This window comes from Sitophilus oryzae, unplaced genomic scaffold (genome assembly GCF_002938485.1).
Source record: "Sitophilus oryzae breed Bouriz unplaced genomic scaffold, Soryzae_2.0 scaffold_170_pilon_pilon, whole genome shotgun sequence".
Taxonomy (NCBI): Eukaryota; Metazoa; Arthropoda; class Insecta; order Coleoptera; family Curculionidae; genus Sitophilus; species Sitophilus oryzae.
In genome coordinates, this window is record NW_022146402.1 from 120,163 (window position 1) to 136,526 (window position 16,364).

Below are 16,364 nucleotides of genomic sequence, written 5' to 3' on the forward strand. Positions count from 1 at the left end.
AGTCCGGACCACCCTGTATAGTAAACTAAGATAACCAAACAACCGATTTTTATTATCTGTTACAACCAAACCAAAATTCTCTCCAAGTATGAGCTTCTTTCAGTTTTCTATTTTTTCGTTTATTATTAGAAAGAAAAATTCATATCTCGATATCTACTATTTGGAAAAAATATCTCGTCAATGTATTGGACAAAAGGAGAAGAGCAAGAATTTTCTCAAACTCATAAATTAAATAGCGCATTATTATGATGTAATCAACACCGTTGCATTTTCCTCTCCCCGACTTATAGTGATTCTCCTTCCACATAGTTATTCACATAAATACCTACCCAAGTCCCTCTCTTGCTCATGCTGTACACTGTCTCACCAGATAGACTCTGGAAAATTCGGCACAGAGTTAAAAAAACTCCAATCAATATAGATTTATTACTCATTGCAAACAAAAACAAAAATAACTATAATCAACTACAATATGAAATATAAATCATATTGTAATTAAACAAACAATTTATAAATAATATAGGCATGTGTAAATAAGATAACAATATTTTTGTTCTAACTCTATATATGAAATGGAAAAACATCTCTGTAAAATTAGGAAACTATTTTGTATATATTATTTTTGTAACAATCCAAAGTTTAACTACTGTTTTTCTTAAATTAATGAACACTACTTAGTATACATTTGATCTTAACATTTACCCTAACTAATGCTACATTCTAACTCCCCACTTTTAGGCACACAATCTAGGTAGAGAGCGATTGCTCTAGTGATGTATGTCATCGTACCAAAAGCTCCGCTAGGGGCGCTGTCATAGAAATGTTGACATATGTATGCCGCACCTCCGCACAGTAATCCGCCGGTATTGGTTGTTTCGCGATGTTCTCTTGGTTTGGCACAGCACAATGTAGCATCTCCATCACATTTTATCTGAAACAATTAAAAATAAAATATTAATAAAAAATTGGTCAAGTGCGAGTCGGACTCGCGCACGAAGGGTTTCGTACCATTCATTATCTATACAACATTAGACACTATATTATTATAAACTTTTTTCCGATTTAGCTGAAATTTTGAATGCGCGCATAAGTAATTTAAAAAAAATGAAGAAACACATTACTAAAAATTGTATTAATCAATAATAAATATGTAAAAAGTAAAAATAAATATGAAAAAATTAAAAAAAAACTATTAAAAAAAGTCGCCTTGACTAGGATTCGAACCTGCCTTACTACAGCTCCAACGTTATAGCAGCGTAAAGTCCTAACGCTTTAACCACGCGGCCACCGAGGACTTGAAAGATTCTATGTAAAATTCTTACTTAAAAGATAATGTTTAGTGAAAGTACATTTTTATTTATAAACGTTTATTTAATCCTGTTTTTAGTATTTGTTCTTATAGCGGCAACATAGATACATTATCTGTAAAAATTTCAACTGTCTAGCTATAACGGTTCATAAGATAGAGCTTTGTGACAGACGGACGGACGGACAGCGAAGTCTTAGTAATAGCACAGATTATACAGATTATAATCTTTGTTTTTTCTTTGTTGCTTTTCGTGGTTCCAATTTTCGGAATCGGGCACTAGTTAGGTTACTAGTTTGCGCACATAGCACGCCCACTTATGGTCTGTAAAATTGTGCACAGCGCCTGATCGGCACAGTTATTAGAGAGATATCGCAAAACCGAATAGCGTCATGCAGTATTTACGCGTACCTTATCATGGTTACGATATGCGCGAGTCAATTTTTAACGCAACGCCCGCTAATAACGTTACCGCCTGACGTAATTTGCGGATCAATTACACCAAGCACTATTTCTAAATAACGTTTAAAAATTGCTTAAATGGGCATGTGCGGGTATTTGTCAACCATGGCCGGCCGGCGAGATCTTTTATTTTAGGTTGTGTTTGAATTGTCGGTGATGGTACCTTTTAGGTATATCGCCAATCTTGAAGTTATTGGTGTAAATTTGATATTAATATGTTATACAATTAATGTTTTAACGTTTTAAGTACGGATCGTCGGCTAAACGTTTGAGATCACTTCAATAAAATTATTTATTTTTTGACCAAATTTGAGGTTAAAATATAGCTTTCTCTATTAAGTTTAATAAGAGTGACAAAGAAGACATAGAATTAGCTTATTTGTCTTTTGTTCGCGTCTGCGCATATCGCCATATATCGCTGGCGGTAACAATGAAATGTTGAAAATCCGGATTTTGTTTTATTTATGCTTTATAATTAATTTTGAAAAATAGGGATAGCGATATTGAGTTGATAAGAATAGATATTATATTTTGATATGTGTTAAAGGTTGAGAAGAGGATCACAATGGTAAAAACGTCCGCCGTAACTGAGTTTTGATTGCATTGGTTACAACATTCTTTTTGGGGGGTTTGTTTTTGGTATTATTTATGGACGATCCGCACCTTTTTTGTTAGAAAATGTCATTAGAAGTGTTCCTCTTCTCAATTCTGTATAGAAAATTTTAAAGTTTTGATGTACCTAAAAGGTACCAGACCCGAATTGTTTTGAATTATTACTTTAGTTTTATTAGGTAATTTCATATTTAAGTAGCTGGGATTAGTTTTAATTAAATAAATACGGCCCAAAATATGGATTCCTCCTCTTCCAATATTAAAGAACCTATAAAGAGGCTTAGGTTTACAGCAGATAACGACTTAGCCCTTCTAAGAGAATTCGTTGCTTGTTGCTCTAAACCCACTGGCAGACGTTGAACAATAAAGCACTGGAAATAAGCACTTTTGCCCTTTAGTTTTCAAATACCTAGTAAACAAAACAATTTCAAAGTTTTAAATTCAAAGTTGGGTTAAGTTTAAATAGCGGACGCGACGCGAACAGAATTCTTTCCGATCCGATAAGTTAATACCACCTCACGTAAAGGAAATAACACCTGGCCAAAACCTGGCCTTATTAACGTCCATACACGCTATTCGGTTTAGCGATATCTCTCTATTACGCTGTTTATTGTTATTTTACGCGAGTTTTGCACATCGTCATAAAAACAATTTTCGTACCACGAATTAGGGATAAGATTTTTATCTGTATACATATAGTATACTTAATCTGTGGTAATAGGGTTCCCGTTTTTACCCTTTAGGTACGGAACCCTAAAAATATATCGTAAAGTTTGGGCCAATAACAGATGGGATATCGGTTGTATAATAATAATAAATGTCTTTATTCCCAAATAAAAATAGAAATATTACAAAATAAAAAATAACACGCTGATAAAAAAAATAAACACTATAACCAAAAAAATCCAAACAAAAGAGTCAATCACTTCTAAATGAGAAGGAGCGAAATTCAGAACCTAACCGAGCTCTGCTCTTCCGTTTAACTCTTTGATGACATTAAAAAGAAAACAAAAAAAAAGTATATACATAACCAAAACGCCATTAAATTAACAAAAAAAAATCTGCTGTAGTTAGCCTTAGGTTAGGTATATATTAGGTTAGGTATCGCGAGACCTAAGTAAATTGTGAAGCTGAACGCATGATGTACACCTTTTAATAGAATTTTAAGTACTGATTGGGTCAACCGCGTATCTTGGGGATAATTAAGATAGATCTTGAAGAAAAAAAAATCGGTCAAGAGAAATCGCTAGGTTTGTTCTAACACATAAATATGTACCGTTCTAGAACGGTAATTGGGATCGCCGGCATCGGTGTTGTAGAATTATTGTTATCTACTGAGATTAAATAAAAAGCTAGATACAAAAAATAAATCGTTCCTCCATTTTAAAGGTGAGGCGCGGCCTCATAGGCCTACCCTGACGAGCCGCCACTTAAAATTACTTTCAAATATATTTTACAAAACAAATCCAACCAAAATACATAAAAAATTAAAGAAAAAAAATACAGTAACAATCACATTATACTCTGTTTTTTCACTCAGGTAAGATTTCGACAGACGATGGCAGAAAAAATGCAGATGACCTCCATACCAATACATTTATTTCACTAAAAAATGTTTCTAATATTTTTTAAGTTAACTATGGATGGGTTTATGTACCATGCTGGCAACTCTTATTTTTGGGTCGGTATTTACATGTGTGGAAGTAAATCGCTTAGGAATCTTATTATCTTGGAGTGAGAGAAATGCGACAATCTGTTCCGGCGTTGCCACATTTCTCCGGTACGTCTTTCCCTATCAAATAAAGTAAAATCACGATCGCAAACCGCTTATTTTTAAGATTTTTTTTCGAAAAAATAACTACATAAAATCATTAGATATGTTTCTGAGCATCTGCAATGGAATTATGGATATCGTTAGGATATCCATTTTTTTAACGAGAAAATGTCAGTAATTGCGATAATTTAAGAAATCAACTTTTTAACACATAACACGCGATAACTTAAGAACAACTTTAGATATTGAAACATTTTTTTTTTATTTTGAAGTTCGGATGAAGATATTTAAATAAGAAAAAATCGATAGGCTTGTTCTTTTTTCATTCATAAATTTCAAAAAAAAATCCATTTACTTTTAGTGCATAGCAACTTTCAGCAATCGTGTAACTTTTTTTCTGTAAATTTTTGAATTCAGAGTTCTAATAACGCGACCACTGTCGAACACCAGCTCAATTCCACTTATTTTTACCAAAAGTGCAAGTGTTTCTTACTTGCTCTTAAAAATGTACAACCTATAGAACAAATTACAACGACTCGTTAATAAATAAACAAATAAAGTATCACGAGACCTAATTAAATTGTGAAGCTGAACGCATGATCCTTCCCTTGAATTTTAACGCACCCTTTCCTTGAATTTTAAGTACCGCGACGAATCTGTTAACCCCCTTCCACGTCTCTTAGCAATGTGCAGTTTCTCGGTTTATTTCATACGTTTGGCAACGTTTTACTGTTCTCTCTTTATTCAGTACATTATAAACGCATTGTACTCTTCTTACATACGGGAATCTCGACCTGAAACTAACCTTCGCCAGCCCCAGTATAAATCCGGCATGCGTCGTCTCTTGATGTTTTTAACCAGTTTTATTGGTTTATTTCAAAAATGATGACCGATGCACGGACGCAGATGCGTATGAACTCGACTTAAGATTTTTGAAGCTTGTCAAACTCTTGCCAAATTAGAAGTTAAAATTTGTGTTAAATTATGTCAAATACATATTTGCGAATTGCTTTTGCCTTTTGGTTCATGTTATTAGTTGTGTCTTGTGTTTTTTTTAAAGTTAAGTGGACGAAAAATCGGGGGAAAATTAACTGTAGACCCAGAGCACAGTCTATAGTTAATATTCGGTGCCCACCAATAGCTACCAACAAAGTTTGTATACCATCTCCTATATGGTACTAAAAACTAGAGTAGCTGTAAAATAGCGACATCACACGATCTATCACTGTCAAGGATTTTGTCGTTGGACAGACTATACTTATGTGAGTTACTTACATTTTGCGTATTTTGAAAAAAAAAAGAATATAGCTTTCTCTAAATAATATATTCTACTAAATTCAGTATTATCACGTTATAATTTCATTTAATAAAATAAAACACACACACTATTGTAATCGACACCAAAAAGTGATCATTGGGTTGGAATAATAATTTGTTCCGATTTGAACAGTAACTGGAATTGTCCATAATTAATCAAAATATATAGGCAATAAAATGATCAAATTTACCTGGACTGTAATAACCTTTAAATAGCATTTCCTAATGTCATAAAATTTTGCACGTAACATAAACTAATTACATTATAAACTTTGTTTTATTTATTATTATCCGGCAAATATCAATCAGTTTTTAATTGGCAATTAACACGAATATTGGTCTATAACTGACACATCAAGATATATCTAACGATATTTACGAAAATTGAAATGTATACTATCGATACCAAATGAACTTTCAGTTACGTCATCTGACTAACTGGAATTTAAATTTCCCGCTGGCGATTCATGTGGCAGCTCTGCTGTAAAAAATTGTCAACTTCCCATATTTATTTATCTACTGATATTTTGATTGGTTTTGACAATATAGTTTTGTAGGCAATATAGTTTTGTAGTTTTGTTGTAATCAAAAATAAGCATAATAAACATTGGACCACTAAAAGTCTACGCATATCTTCTAAAAACATGCGTTCATTATCTCACTTAAAAAAATTCTCAGACAGTGAGTGACCTTCTTCCACAATTACGTAAAACTGTAGAGAAAAATTTATCATAAGACTATAAAAGCCGCTAAAGACCTTTATTACAATAGGAGAATAGCCAATTCTGGTAATGTTGCTAAAGAAACGTGGTCTATTGTGAATGGTTTGAGAAACAAAGCTTCTTCGTCTAGCAATATCTTTACCTCACCTGAGAACCTTAACGATTACTTTGTAAATGTAGCGAAAAATTTAACTAATACCATATGTCCTTCTCATGATCCGCTTTCATATCTCTCTAATGATAATGTAAACTTACAGTTTCTTTTTTTCGCCCGTATTTTGGAAGAGCTTCGCAGTGCAATTAATACCATCAAAAATAAATCCTCATCTGGGACCGACGGGCTAACTTTAAAAATGTTTTTATTTCGAATCTGCCAGAAAGCACTCTGAATGACCCAACTGCTTTAATAAACATGTCATTCCAAAATGTCTTAAGACGGCAATAATCATTCCTCTGCATAAAGGAGGAGACAAAGATCAAGCTTCTAACACCCAATTACACTCCTTCGCACGCCATCTAAGATCATAAAAAGGTTACTTAAGAGAAGGCTGGTATCATTTCTGTTTAAGTACAAAATACTTACTAAACATCAATTTGGATTTCTAAGCAAAGTCCACAAATGACGCTAGGTTTTCCCTCCTTAATAAAGTTTACTCCAGCCTAAATAAGCATCATACTACAGCAACAATTTTCTGTAATTTTTCTAAGGCGTACGACTGTGTAAATCATAAGATCCTAATTAATAAACTGCAGCACTATGGGTTCAGGGGAACATCTCTCGAATGGTTTAAGTCGTATCTGAGCAACAGAAGTCAACTTGTGAGGGTGGATACCACGTTGTAGACCATGTGTTGTTTCTTCTTTTTATTAACGACATTGCTAACATAAACATCAGTGGTAAAATATGTATTTTTGCGGAAGACACTAGCTTCACTTGGAGCAACAAGGACGTCACGGCACTTCATAGGATTATGTCAAATGACTTAATCACCATTAACACGTTCAGTGCCATCGACGCCATACGGCGTATTCCTGTTCCTCAAGGTACGTGACATGACGCCGTACGGCGTCAAAAATTCAAACTCATCCTGTGATAGAACGCTGTACGGCGTCCTAATAAGCATATCAGCCAATGTTATTTGGATCCATACTGTCACGTATCATGGGAGCATACAATACCGTAGTGTCATATATCAGCTGATTATCCCTTCCCGTTCGCCCTAACCACCTGTTCTCGGTGAGCTTCGTTTTTGGCGCGCATTACGCCGTACGGCGTCTTAGTGCCATTTAAAAACGTTACTAGTCTGAGTACTGTCTGTTTACAGAGAGAGATTTTTTTATTTTTTTGCCGGGGCAACAGAAAAAGTAAGTACCTACATAATATTATTCTTGATCTATTATGATTTTATAATCGATTCGATGTTGTTCAATTCGTTTCTTCAGTTGAATACTTGCACATTTTACAAAAATTTTTTTTTGAGGTTATAGAAGAAATTTGTATTGACGATTCAAAGCAAGTAGGGCTGGTCACATCAAATAAAAATGGCTATGTAACAACAGCTCGATAGATCGTTTAGTGAAACCTTGATATTACCATTTTAAATTCCATTTCATGTCTATTATTATTTGTGCTATTTACCTCGTATGATTTCAACTTTTTTTTGAAAAGAGATAAAAAAAAACTAGACTGGTGACAACAAAAACTGAAAAATATTTGGTAGTCAGAATGATAAAAAAAAAGCATAAAATGCACGTAAACAATGCGTTTTTGTCCATTTTTGCCAATGCCAAGCCATCCACTACTTTGACACATGGGTGGATTGCCTAATTGACTACTATTTTTATAAATAGCTCAATACCTATTTGAATTCTAGATGGATGGAGATGGCTGTACAAACGATCCTTATGAGATTGAGCAACGCAGATTGAAACGTTTGTTTGACGAGTTATCTTCTGGATCTGAATGTGAACAATCAGATCCATATAAGGATGATGGAGAGTATGGATCGGATCAGGACTATGTACCAAGTGAAAATTTTTCAGAGTCAGATGTGGAGAGTAATCAAGCAGATTTGAGCGCCAATTCGGAGGCTGACGATGACCCTAATAGTGACCAGGACCTTTCTCCAAGTTTATCACCGACAGTGCCTGTTCAGCAGGCTCAAAACAATGGGGACAGCGATTGGGAGGACACAACAACAGATATACCAGATTTTTACTCCGATGAAGCAGGTAACTGTTTGAAAATAACCCTTGATGCCACCTCTAGCCCACTTCAGGTATTTGAACAACTTTTCACTCCTGAAATACAAGAATATATTTTACAATGCTCAAATAACTATGGAAATGGCTTAGTCAACATCAACAGACCAAAAACTAGATTTTGTAGAGACGCAAGTTTCCGCCCCATTTCAATTGATGAATTGAAGCAATTTCTTGGCTTATGCTTGCTTCAGGGCCAGATATCTACAAAAAATATGAAACGCTACTTTTCTTACTCTGATCCGTTGTATTATCATCCAGTCTTCAGTTTCACCATGTCGGGAAGGCGCTACCAACAAATCCTCAGAGTTATCTGCTGTTCTCCTCCTGGTTCGAGATCCAAAGGCAAGGTGCAACCCCTTCTTGATATGTTTATCGCCCGATTCCAGAGCGTCTACGGTCCAGGCAAGGAACTTTCTTTGGATGAAAGCCTCTTACATTTTCGTGGAAGATTAGGATTCCGAGTGTATATAAAAAACAAGAAAAGTAGATATGGCATCAAGTTCTTCAAGGTAACCACTTCAGATGGTTATGTACTCAATATGGAAATGTATAGTGGTGCTCAGGCTGCAGCACTTGACAATAGCACCAGTAAAACTACCGCTCTCGTACTGAGACTGCTGGAGCCCTATATTATGAAAGGACACTACATTTTCATGGACAATTATTATAACAGTTACGACTTATCCAAGAAGCTTTTGAATTTGAGAACTCACACAAACGGAACCTTAAGAGCCAATGGAAAAAACAATCCCAAGAAAGTTGTGGCATCTAAACTTAAAAAGGGGGAACATATCTGGCAACGCAGAGGAAACGTATATGTCTCTAAATGGAAGGACCAAAGAGATGTTCTCGTGATTACAACTCTGAACCATCCACGCTTGGTGACCACAAAAAACAAGTTTGGAAAAGAATATGTGAAGCCTGAAGAAGTTGTTACATATAATGATCACATGTCCGGGATCGATAGATGTGATCTAATGACTTCCACTTATTCTTCTCCACGCAAGACGCTTAGATGGTACAAAAAAGTCTTCTTCCATCTATTGGATGTGTCAGTTTGAAATGCCTTCTATCTTTACAGAAAGTATTTCCAAGGCGGTAATAGAAAATACCCTTTCCTTCAATTCAGGGATAGTTTGATCAAGTGCCTCATAAACCTGCCCGAAAACATCGAGACAAAGAACTTAGTAAGAACAAGCAGACACAGGAGATTTCAAATTCCTGTACGAAAAGAAAACGTAGGTCATTGGCTCGAGAAAGTTCCTGGTATCCCAGGACCTAAGTCTGGAAAAAAAGTCTGTTTTTCTAAAGTGTAAACTGTGTACTATGAAAAACACACGCCGCGAAACCAGTTTCAGATGTAAGGGATGTGTTGCAAAGCCACCCTTGTGCCCTTCCTGTTTTGAGGAGTGGCATAACAAATAGATGCAATACTTTTGATAGCTGTAATAATAAGATTTTTTTTATTATAATTAGAAGTGTTTTTATTTTTGAATACATTTTTGCTTTGTGTTTCTTATTTTGTTTTTATTTATAACGCCATTCAGCGAAGACAAAATGCTAATAGATTTCGACAGCGTGACAAGACGCTGATCGGCGTCATCAAATTATTTTTTTAAAACCCCATAATAATTTTTCTCAGATCAAATTTCAAATAAATCACTTAACCTAAAGCAATAACGAATCTATTCCCCACAATAAAACGGTAGTGTCACATGAAGTGGAATTTCGATATGAGTACTGCCACTGAACGTGTTAAATCTTGGTGCCATTCGAACTTCCTGAGTCTCAACATTTCTAAAACTAAACCTTTGTCGTATTAAAACTCGCTGCAGCCTTTTGTACTTAACAACACCACCATTGACGTCGTAAAATCGGTAAAATTCGTAGGGCTTGTTGTAGACAATTCTCTGAAATGGGACATGCATATCGACGCTTTGTTGAAAAAATTAAGCTCTGCCTATTTTGCATTAAGATCTGTTTCTAAGGAGCTTAACTTGTCAGTGGGTAGAACTGTTTTTTATGCACTTTTTGAGTCGCACCTCAGGTATGCCCTTCCATTCTGGGGTACGTGTTGTGCGACTCAATTTGACCGCATTTTCAGCTCCAGAAGAGAGCTGTTCGATATTCACTGGGACTAACCAGCAGAGCTCATTGCCAGGACTTTTTTAAAAAATTAAAAATATTAACTCTTCCTACCTTATTTATATTTGAATCCGTTTGCCTAATACGTAAGCATGTATCAGCTTCTCAAGAAAGGCCATCTCACACTTATCCACTCAGGAACGCGGAGCAAGATTTTTATCTACCTACCCCACGCTCAGAGTTAATTAAAAGTTCAATATTACACAACTCGAAAAAAATGCAATCGCCTGCCATTTGAAATCAAATCCATAACATAATTTTCTTCATTTCGCAAAGCATTGAAATCTTATTTACTAGACAAGGCTTTCTACGCCGTAAATGACTTATATTTTGATAATCGAATTTGGATCTTGTAAACACTGGTCTAATGTTTGCTATTACTATATTTACCAATGACATCGAAAATATATCTAGAGGTCATTGATATTTACTCTAAACTAACTAAATATTTTTGAATATTATTTTTATTTTTTTATTCTTTGACATTGTAAACATTTATAAATGTTTATTTTAAACAATAAGACTGACTGTTATTTGTATAATGTTTTGTATTCTCTTTTGTTTGTTTGTTTCCTTTGTTTGTTTTCTTTACTTTTGTCTACAAATTGTAAAAATTTTTGACAATAAAAATAAATATTTTATTTTGTATTACGATCTTTTGGTTTATGTGAATTGTGGTGTGGCATTTTTGGCTTAAAATTTGTCACTAGCAGACCTTGTAGTCGAAAATTTTTCGTTTTAGAAGAGCTTGTAGTGGAAGTGTACAAGAAACCAATCCAGCTTAACAGCCGTTACAAAAAACTCATCACATCCTTATTAGAATATGTCGAACGAGAATGCATTAATAATGACCCTTTATCTCCTTCAAGTGCTCTTAGGGAGATAAGTATCATTGATGTAAATAACTAATGTTTACAAGTTTATAATTATTTTTTTTTCTAAAATATTTTGTTTAAAGGAAAATATGTAAAACTGACAAAGCTGTGCCGGTCAAGCTTAATCACATAGTTAATTGTTTATTTAGTATGATCTGGTATGATCTACAGACAGAAAGTTTTAGTACCTACCAATTTACGGTATTTTAAAATATGTGATACGTAAGGTATTTTTTACATAATGAATTGCAATATTTTTTTTCTAATTTGCTTTCATCTATAATTCATTCAAATTCTCTTCTGTACTTTCAAAAAACACCTGTGAGGCCGACAATATTACAGAATACAGTTTTTAAAAACATGTCTTGTAATACCAAAAAACATGTTTTTTAAAGTTAGGGAAATTAGAAGTACTAGTAATAAAAAAGTGCCTTACAAGTTATGTATCCGGTATGTTAGAGGTGCATTTGGTAGTTTTTTCTGACATGTGTGATATATTTCAAAAATATATCGGAGATGTCCGTTATTTTAATAGTTTTATTTAAATTTGGTTAAAATGTGTAAAAATACTTATACCAGGTAGGTTTCAAAAGTGGCTCACCCCTATAACTTTTTTTATTTACTCAGATAAAAAACGAGATTTAGTATATTAGTGTATGACATAAATTAGGATTGTTTGACATACTCAATTATTGTTTTCGGCCACTTTGTAACTGTTTCACCGGAAATGACTACAACTTTTAATTTTTAAATGACACCCTCGGTATTTTGCTCCTTCATTCTGACTAGACTGACTATCATATGTCAACTTTTGACATTTTCGCATAAGGTATTAGTATATTATTTGAATTTGCAACATGCGATTCACTGACTCGAAATACAAAGTGTGTGGTACCAAAGTATTCCTAAAAAATACTTTGTCCAAATATGCTAATGAGCCACGGCCCCCGTTCCATTTGAAAAAATTGAGATATGATTAAAAATAGGATTTGGGCATCTTTTAACCGGCCAGGAGAAACCACTAACAACATTAGACGATCAAATCTATTTTTCCAAGGCTCCTTGATTAAAAATTAGTGTTTTTAACACAGCCGTGGCATTCTAGATTGTAATTTAAAATACAATTTTGTTTTAAACGAAAATGACAAAATTTGACATATGACATGTAATTCTATTCAGAATGTTATTTTCTATCGAATAAAGTAAAAAAATACCGAGGGTGCCATTTAAAAATCAAAAGTTGTAGTCATTTCCGGTGAAACAGGAAGCGACCGAAAAGAATTGAATGCGTCAATCAATCCTAATTTATGTCATGTACTAACATACCAAATCTTGTTTTTATCTGAAAAAATAAAAAAGTTATAAAGGTGAGCCACTTTTGAGACGCACCCGGTATAGTCTGTCCAACGACAAAATCCTTGACTGTGATGTCTGTTATTTTAATTTCAAAGTAGTTTATTTTATTTTACAAAAAATAGTTGGTTACAAATGGAATGCATAGCAGGAAATTAATATATTTAAATTTTGAGTGACAAGTGATTACTTCAAAAATATTCCGAAAAAAAATATGAAACTGAAAAAATCTAATCGAGTTACTTTATTTAAAAAACGATATGTGTTAATACAAAACAAACAAGGGTTTATTTTAAACAAAATACCACATACCAAAAATATATAAAAGGACGTCAGCTACAACTCGGGGTTAATAATTTTTTTTAAATTATTTTTTCTCAATTAACTCGGGGTTTAATCATTTTCAAGTTCGAAAGTTGACCGCTAGGGGGCCTAACAGCAACACAAAATAAAAAATACCAAGTTTTTCTTCATCAACTCAGATATGACTAAAATATAAGCATTGTATTTTTCAATAACTCACCTGGTCTTCCAAAAATAATTCATTAGCTCTATGCACCAGATATTCAATCTGAATAACACCGCCCAAAAAGGGCGCCAGATTATACTCAGCGGCTAAAGTGAGAACCATTAGAGCTTCGACGATAAGCTGTCGGTATTCGGGCTGCGGTATGGTATTCAACACCGTCTCCACTGCGAGAGCGAATTTCAATTCCCCCGGTGTCATTTCTTGAGTGAGACCTTGAGGTAGAACTTTCCCAGCAATGTCAATTCCATGACACTGAAATCCCAGAGTAATATAAATTACAGACTGATATTTAAGAGAAGCAAAATGTTTTTAAATGATGAGATAAGAAAAATGTGATAGATGGCTGATATATTTTTTTACTAAACAGACTATAAAGTCAAGTTTATACAGGGTTGTTCACCACATACGACACGGAATATTGTAGCTAAACGATTAGATTTTTACAAATTGTAAGTTTTGGGTTCGTTGAAGGACTATTAGAGCTACAATTTAAAAATATTTTTACAAGTTAGAGAGTGTCCCAAATAAATAAAAAATATCAAAGTTGTATTTTTTTAAATGGAACACCCTGTATATTATTACATTTTTAGTTTCTACGATTAAAATAAAGGTAAATTTGATTAAGGTTTATTACACTTAAATCTTACCGTTTTTGAAATATTTTCAATTTTGTGAAATTGCAGTATAAATTTTAAGGCTTCATTTCTCCGAGGGTATCAAAATTTTTAATACTAAATATTTACTGAAGTTTATTTATTGATCAGTTATTGTGTTGCAATAATAAAAATTTTACTACCTTATACAGACAGAGTAGCTAAATATTTATTTTAAATAATTATTAGCTTTAAACGGCAATAACTGGTTTAATTTAAATGGAACACCCTGTATATTTTATGAGAATCAGATGTACAATTTAATTGTCTATCAAATTGTATTATGCCATTTTTTACCTATCTCTTCAAGTTTCCGTAGAAAATGCATTTTCTTGTAATTTAGAACTCATTTATCAATATACCCAGGGAATACTGACATTTTAGATTATTTTTAAACATGTACCAAATTTTTAAAGAGTACAGATACTAATATTGTCGATATAGTTCGTTTATTTCATTAAAAAATAAAAAAAACTGTTTAAATATTTGTTAAAGAGGACCAATTAATATGATTCCAGTATTCAAACTACATTAATTGACTTTTTGCGTTGATAAATAATAATTGCTCCAAATACTAAAAAACTGAATTATGTATGTGTATTAGACAGTGTAGTAAAAAAACTAACACCTTAAAACTGATATTTCATTTTTTGAAAAATGCTTATTTATAACAGAGACGTTCATTTTCATAACTTATTATTATATTGATTTCTGATTCAAATCCACATTTATTTAGAATAATTTATTAACAAACCCAATTAAGTTTGTAATTAATTAGTATTTGGGCGGAAATACTGTGGTATATTTAATTAATGGTATACTCTTTTATAAAGATCTAAATAGTTTTTTTTTTTGCATACAAATGGGCTAGTAATATCATCGTTTTACTAAAACGATAATATTACTAGCCACGTACATTTTGTACATTTGTTGTTTTAAAAACAATCTAAAATGTCAATATTCCATGGGTATATTGATAAATGAGGTCTAAATTATAAGAAAATGCATTTTCTACGAAAACTTGAAGGGATAGGTAAAAAGTCGTATAATACAATTTGATAGACAATTAAATTGTGCATCTGATTCTTATAAAATATACAGGGTATTCCATTTAAATTAAACAAGTTATTGCCGTTTAAAGCTGGTAATTATTAAAAATAATTTTTTAGACACTCTGTATAAGGTAGTATAATTTTTATTATTGCAACACAATAACTGATCAATAAATAAACTTCAGTAAATATTTAGTATTAAAAACTTTGATACCCTCGGAGAAATGAAGCCGTAAAAGGCTGCAATTTTACAAAATTCAAAATATTTCAAAAACGGTAAGGTTTAAGTGTAATAAGCCTTTATCAGATTTACCTTTATTTTAATCGTAGAAGCTAAAAATGCAATAATATACAGGGTGTTCCATTTAAAAAAATACAACTTTGATATTTATTATTTATTTGGGACACTCTGTAAAAATCCAGTAACCATCTTGTAAAAATATTTTTAAATTGTAGCTCTAATAGTCCTTCAACGAACCCAAAACTTACAATTTGTAAAAATCTAATCGTTTAGCAACAATACTCCGTGTCGTATGTGGTGAACAACCCTGTAGAATGGCCGCTAGAAGATGCAACTGCTATGGCAAATATAAAATTGAAATTCGTACAAAATTTTGTCTAGATAAACGATACTACAAATAACGGCGTCATAATCTTCAGCAAATTTGGGATCTTTTTTAGTTTAATATTTTAATAACTCCGAACTGGATAAACGGAATACAACGAACTAGGGCTAGTTTAAAAGAGTGTTTCTTGCTTTATATTTACCATATAAACAATAATAAATAATAAGCATTTGACAGAAGACGCTAGGGGTTGTCTTATAATTTAACAAACATTGTGCTTTTATCAAAAAGTTTAAATGCGACAGTATATGTAATTTTAGCTGATAAAGAGTTATAAAAGATTATACAGTCAGCCAAAACCGCATCTTGATATTTTCTTTCAAACAGATAATAGCAAAAATATAATAAATGCAAAAAAATAAGTCCTTAATTACATATTAAGGACATTCAAGAGTTTTTTTTCAATATTTTTCAGATATCATCAAAACTAGATTTTTCACATATGTAGGTGTACTCAGGGGCGGGAAAGTGAAATAGCAAAAGCGGTTCCATCGTTTCCACGGAAATCTCAAATAAAATAGTTCCAGCCCTAGCCACTAGGTGGTAGTGCAATTAATTTTTAGGTTAAGAAGTTGCTACTAGTTATTGCCAGATGGCGTTAAATCAGATTTTTTTGTAGTTTCCATAGTTTCCAACGCCATTGTCATATTATTGTCAAATTCTCAAAAAATAT

General features: G+C 32.9%; 1 protein-coding gene across 1 annotated transcript in view; it reads right to left on the bottom strand.

The window, feature by feature from the left end:
• Positions 1-407: 407 nt before the first annotated feature.
• The window catches only part of LOC115881237 (probable phosphorylase b kinase regulatory subunit alpha), a 67,489-nt gene continuing 51,532 nt past the window's right edge, over positions 408-16,364 (bottom strand). The window contains exons 18-19 of the mRNA XM_030898654.1: positions 13,355-13,612; positions 408-931 (exon numbers count right to left, since the gene is read on the bottom strand). Of these exons, the coding sequence (XP_030754514.1) occupies positions 704-931; positions 13,355-13,612 (486 nt within the window). The 3' untranslated portion in view covers positions 408-703. The remainder of the gene's footprint in view (positions 932-13,354; positions 13,613-16,364) is intronic.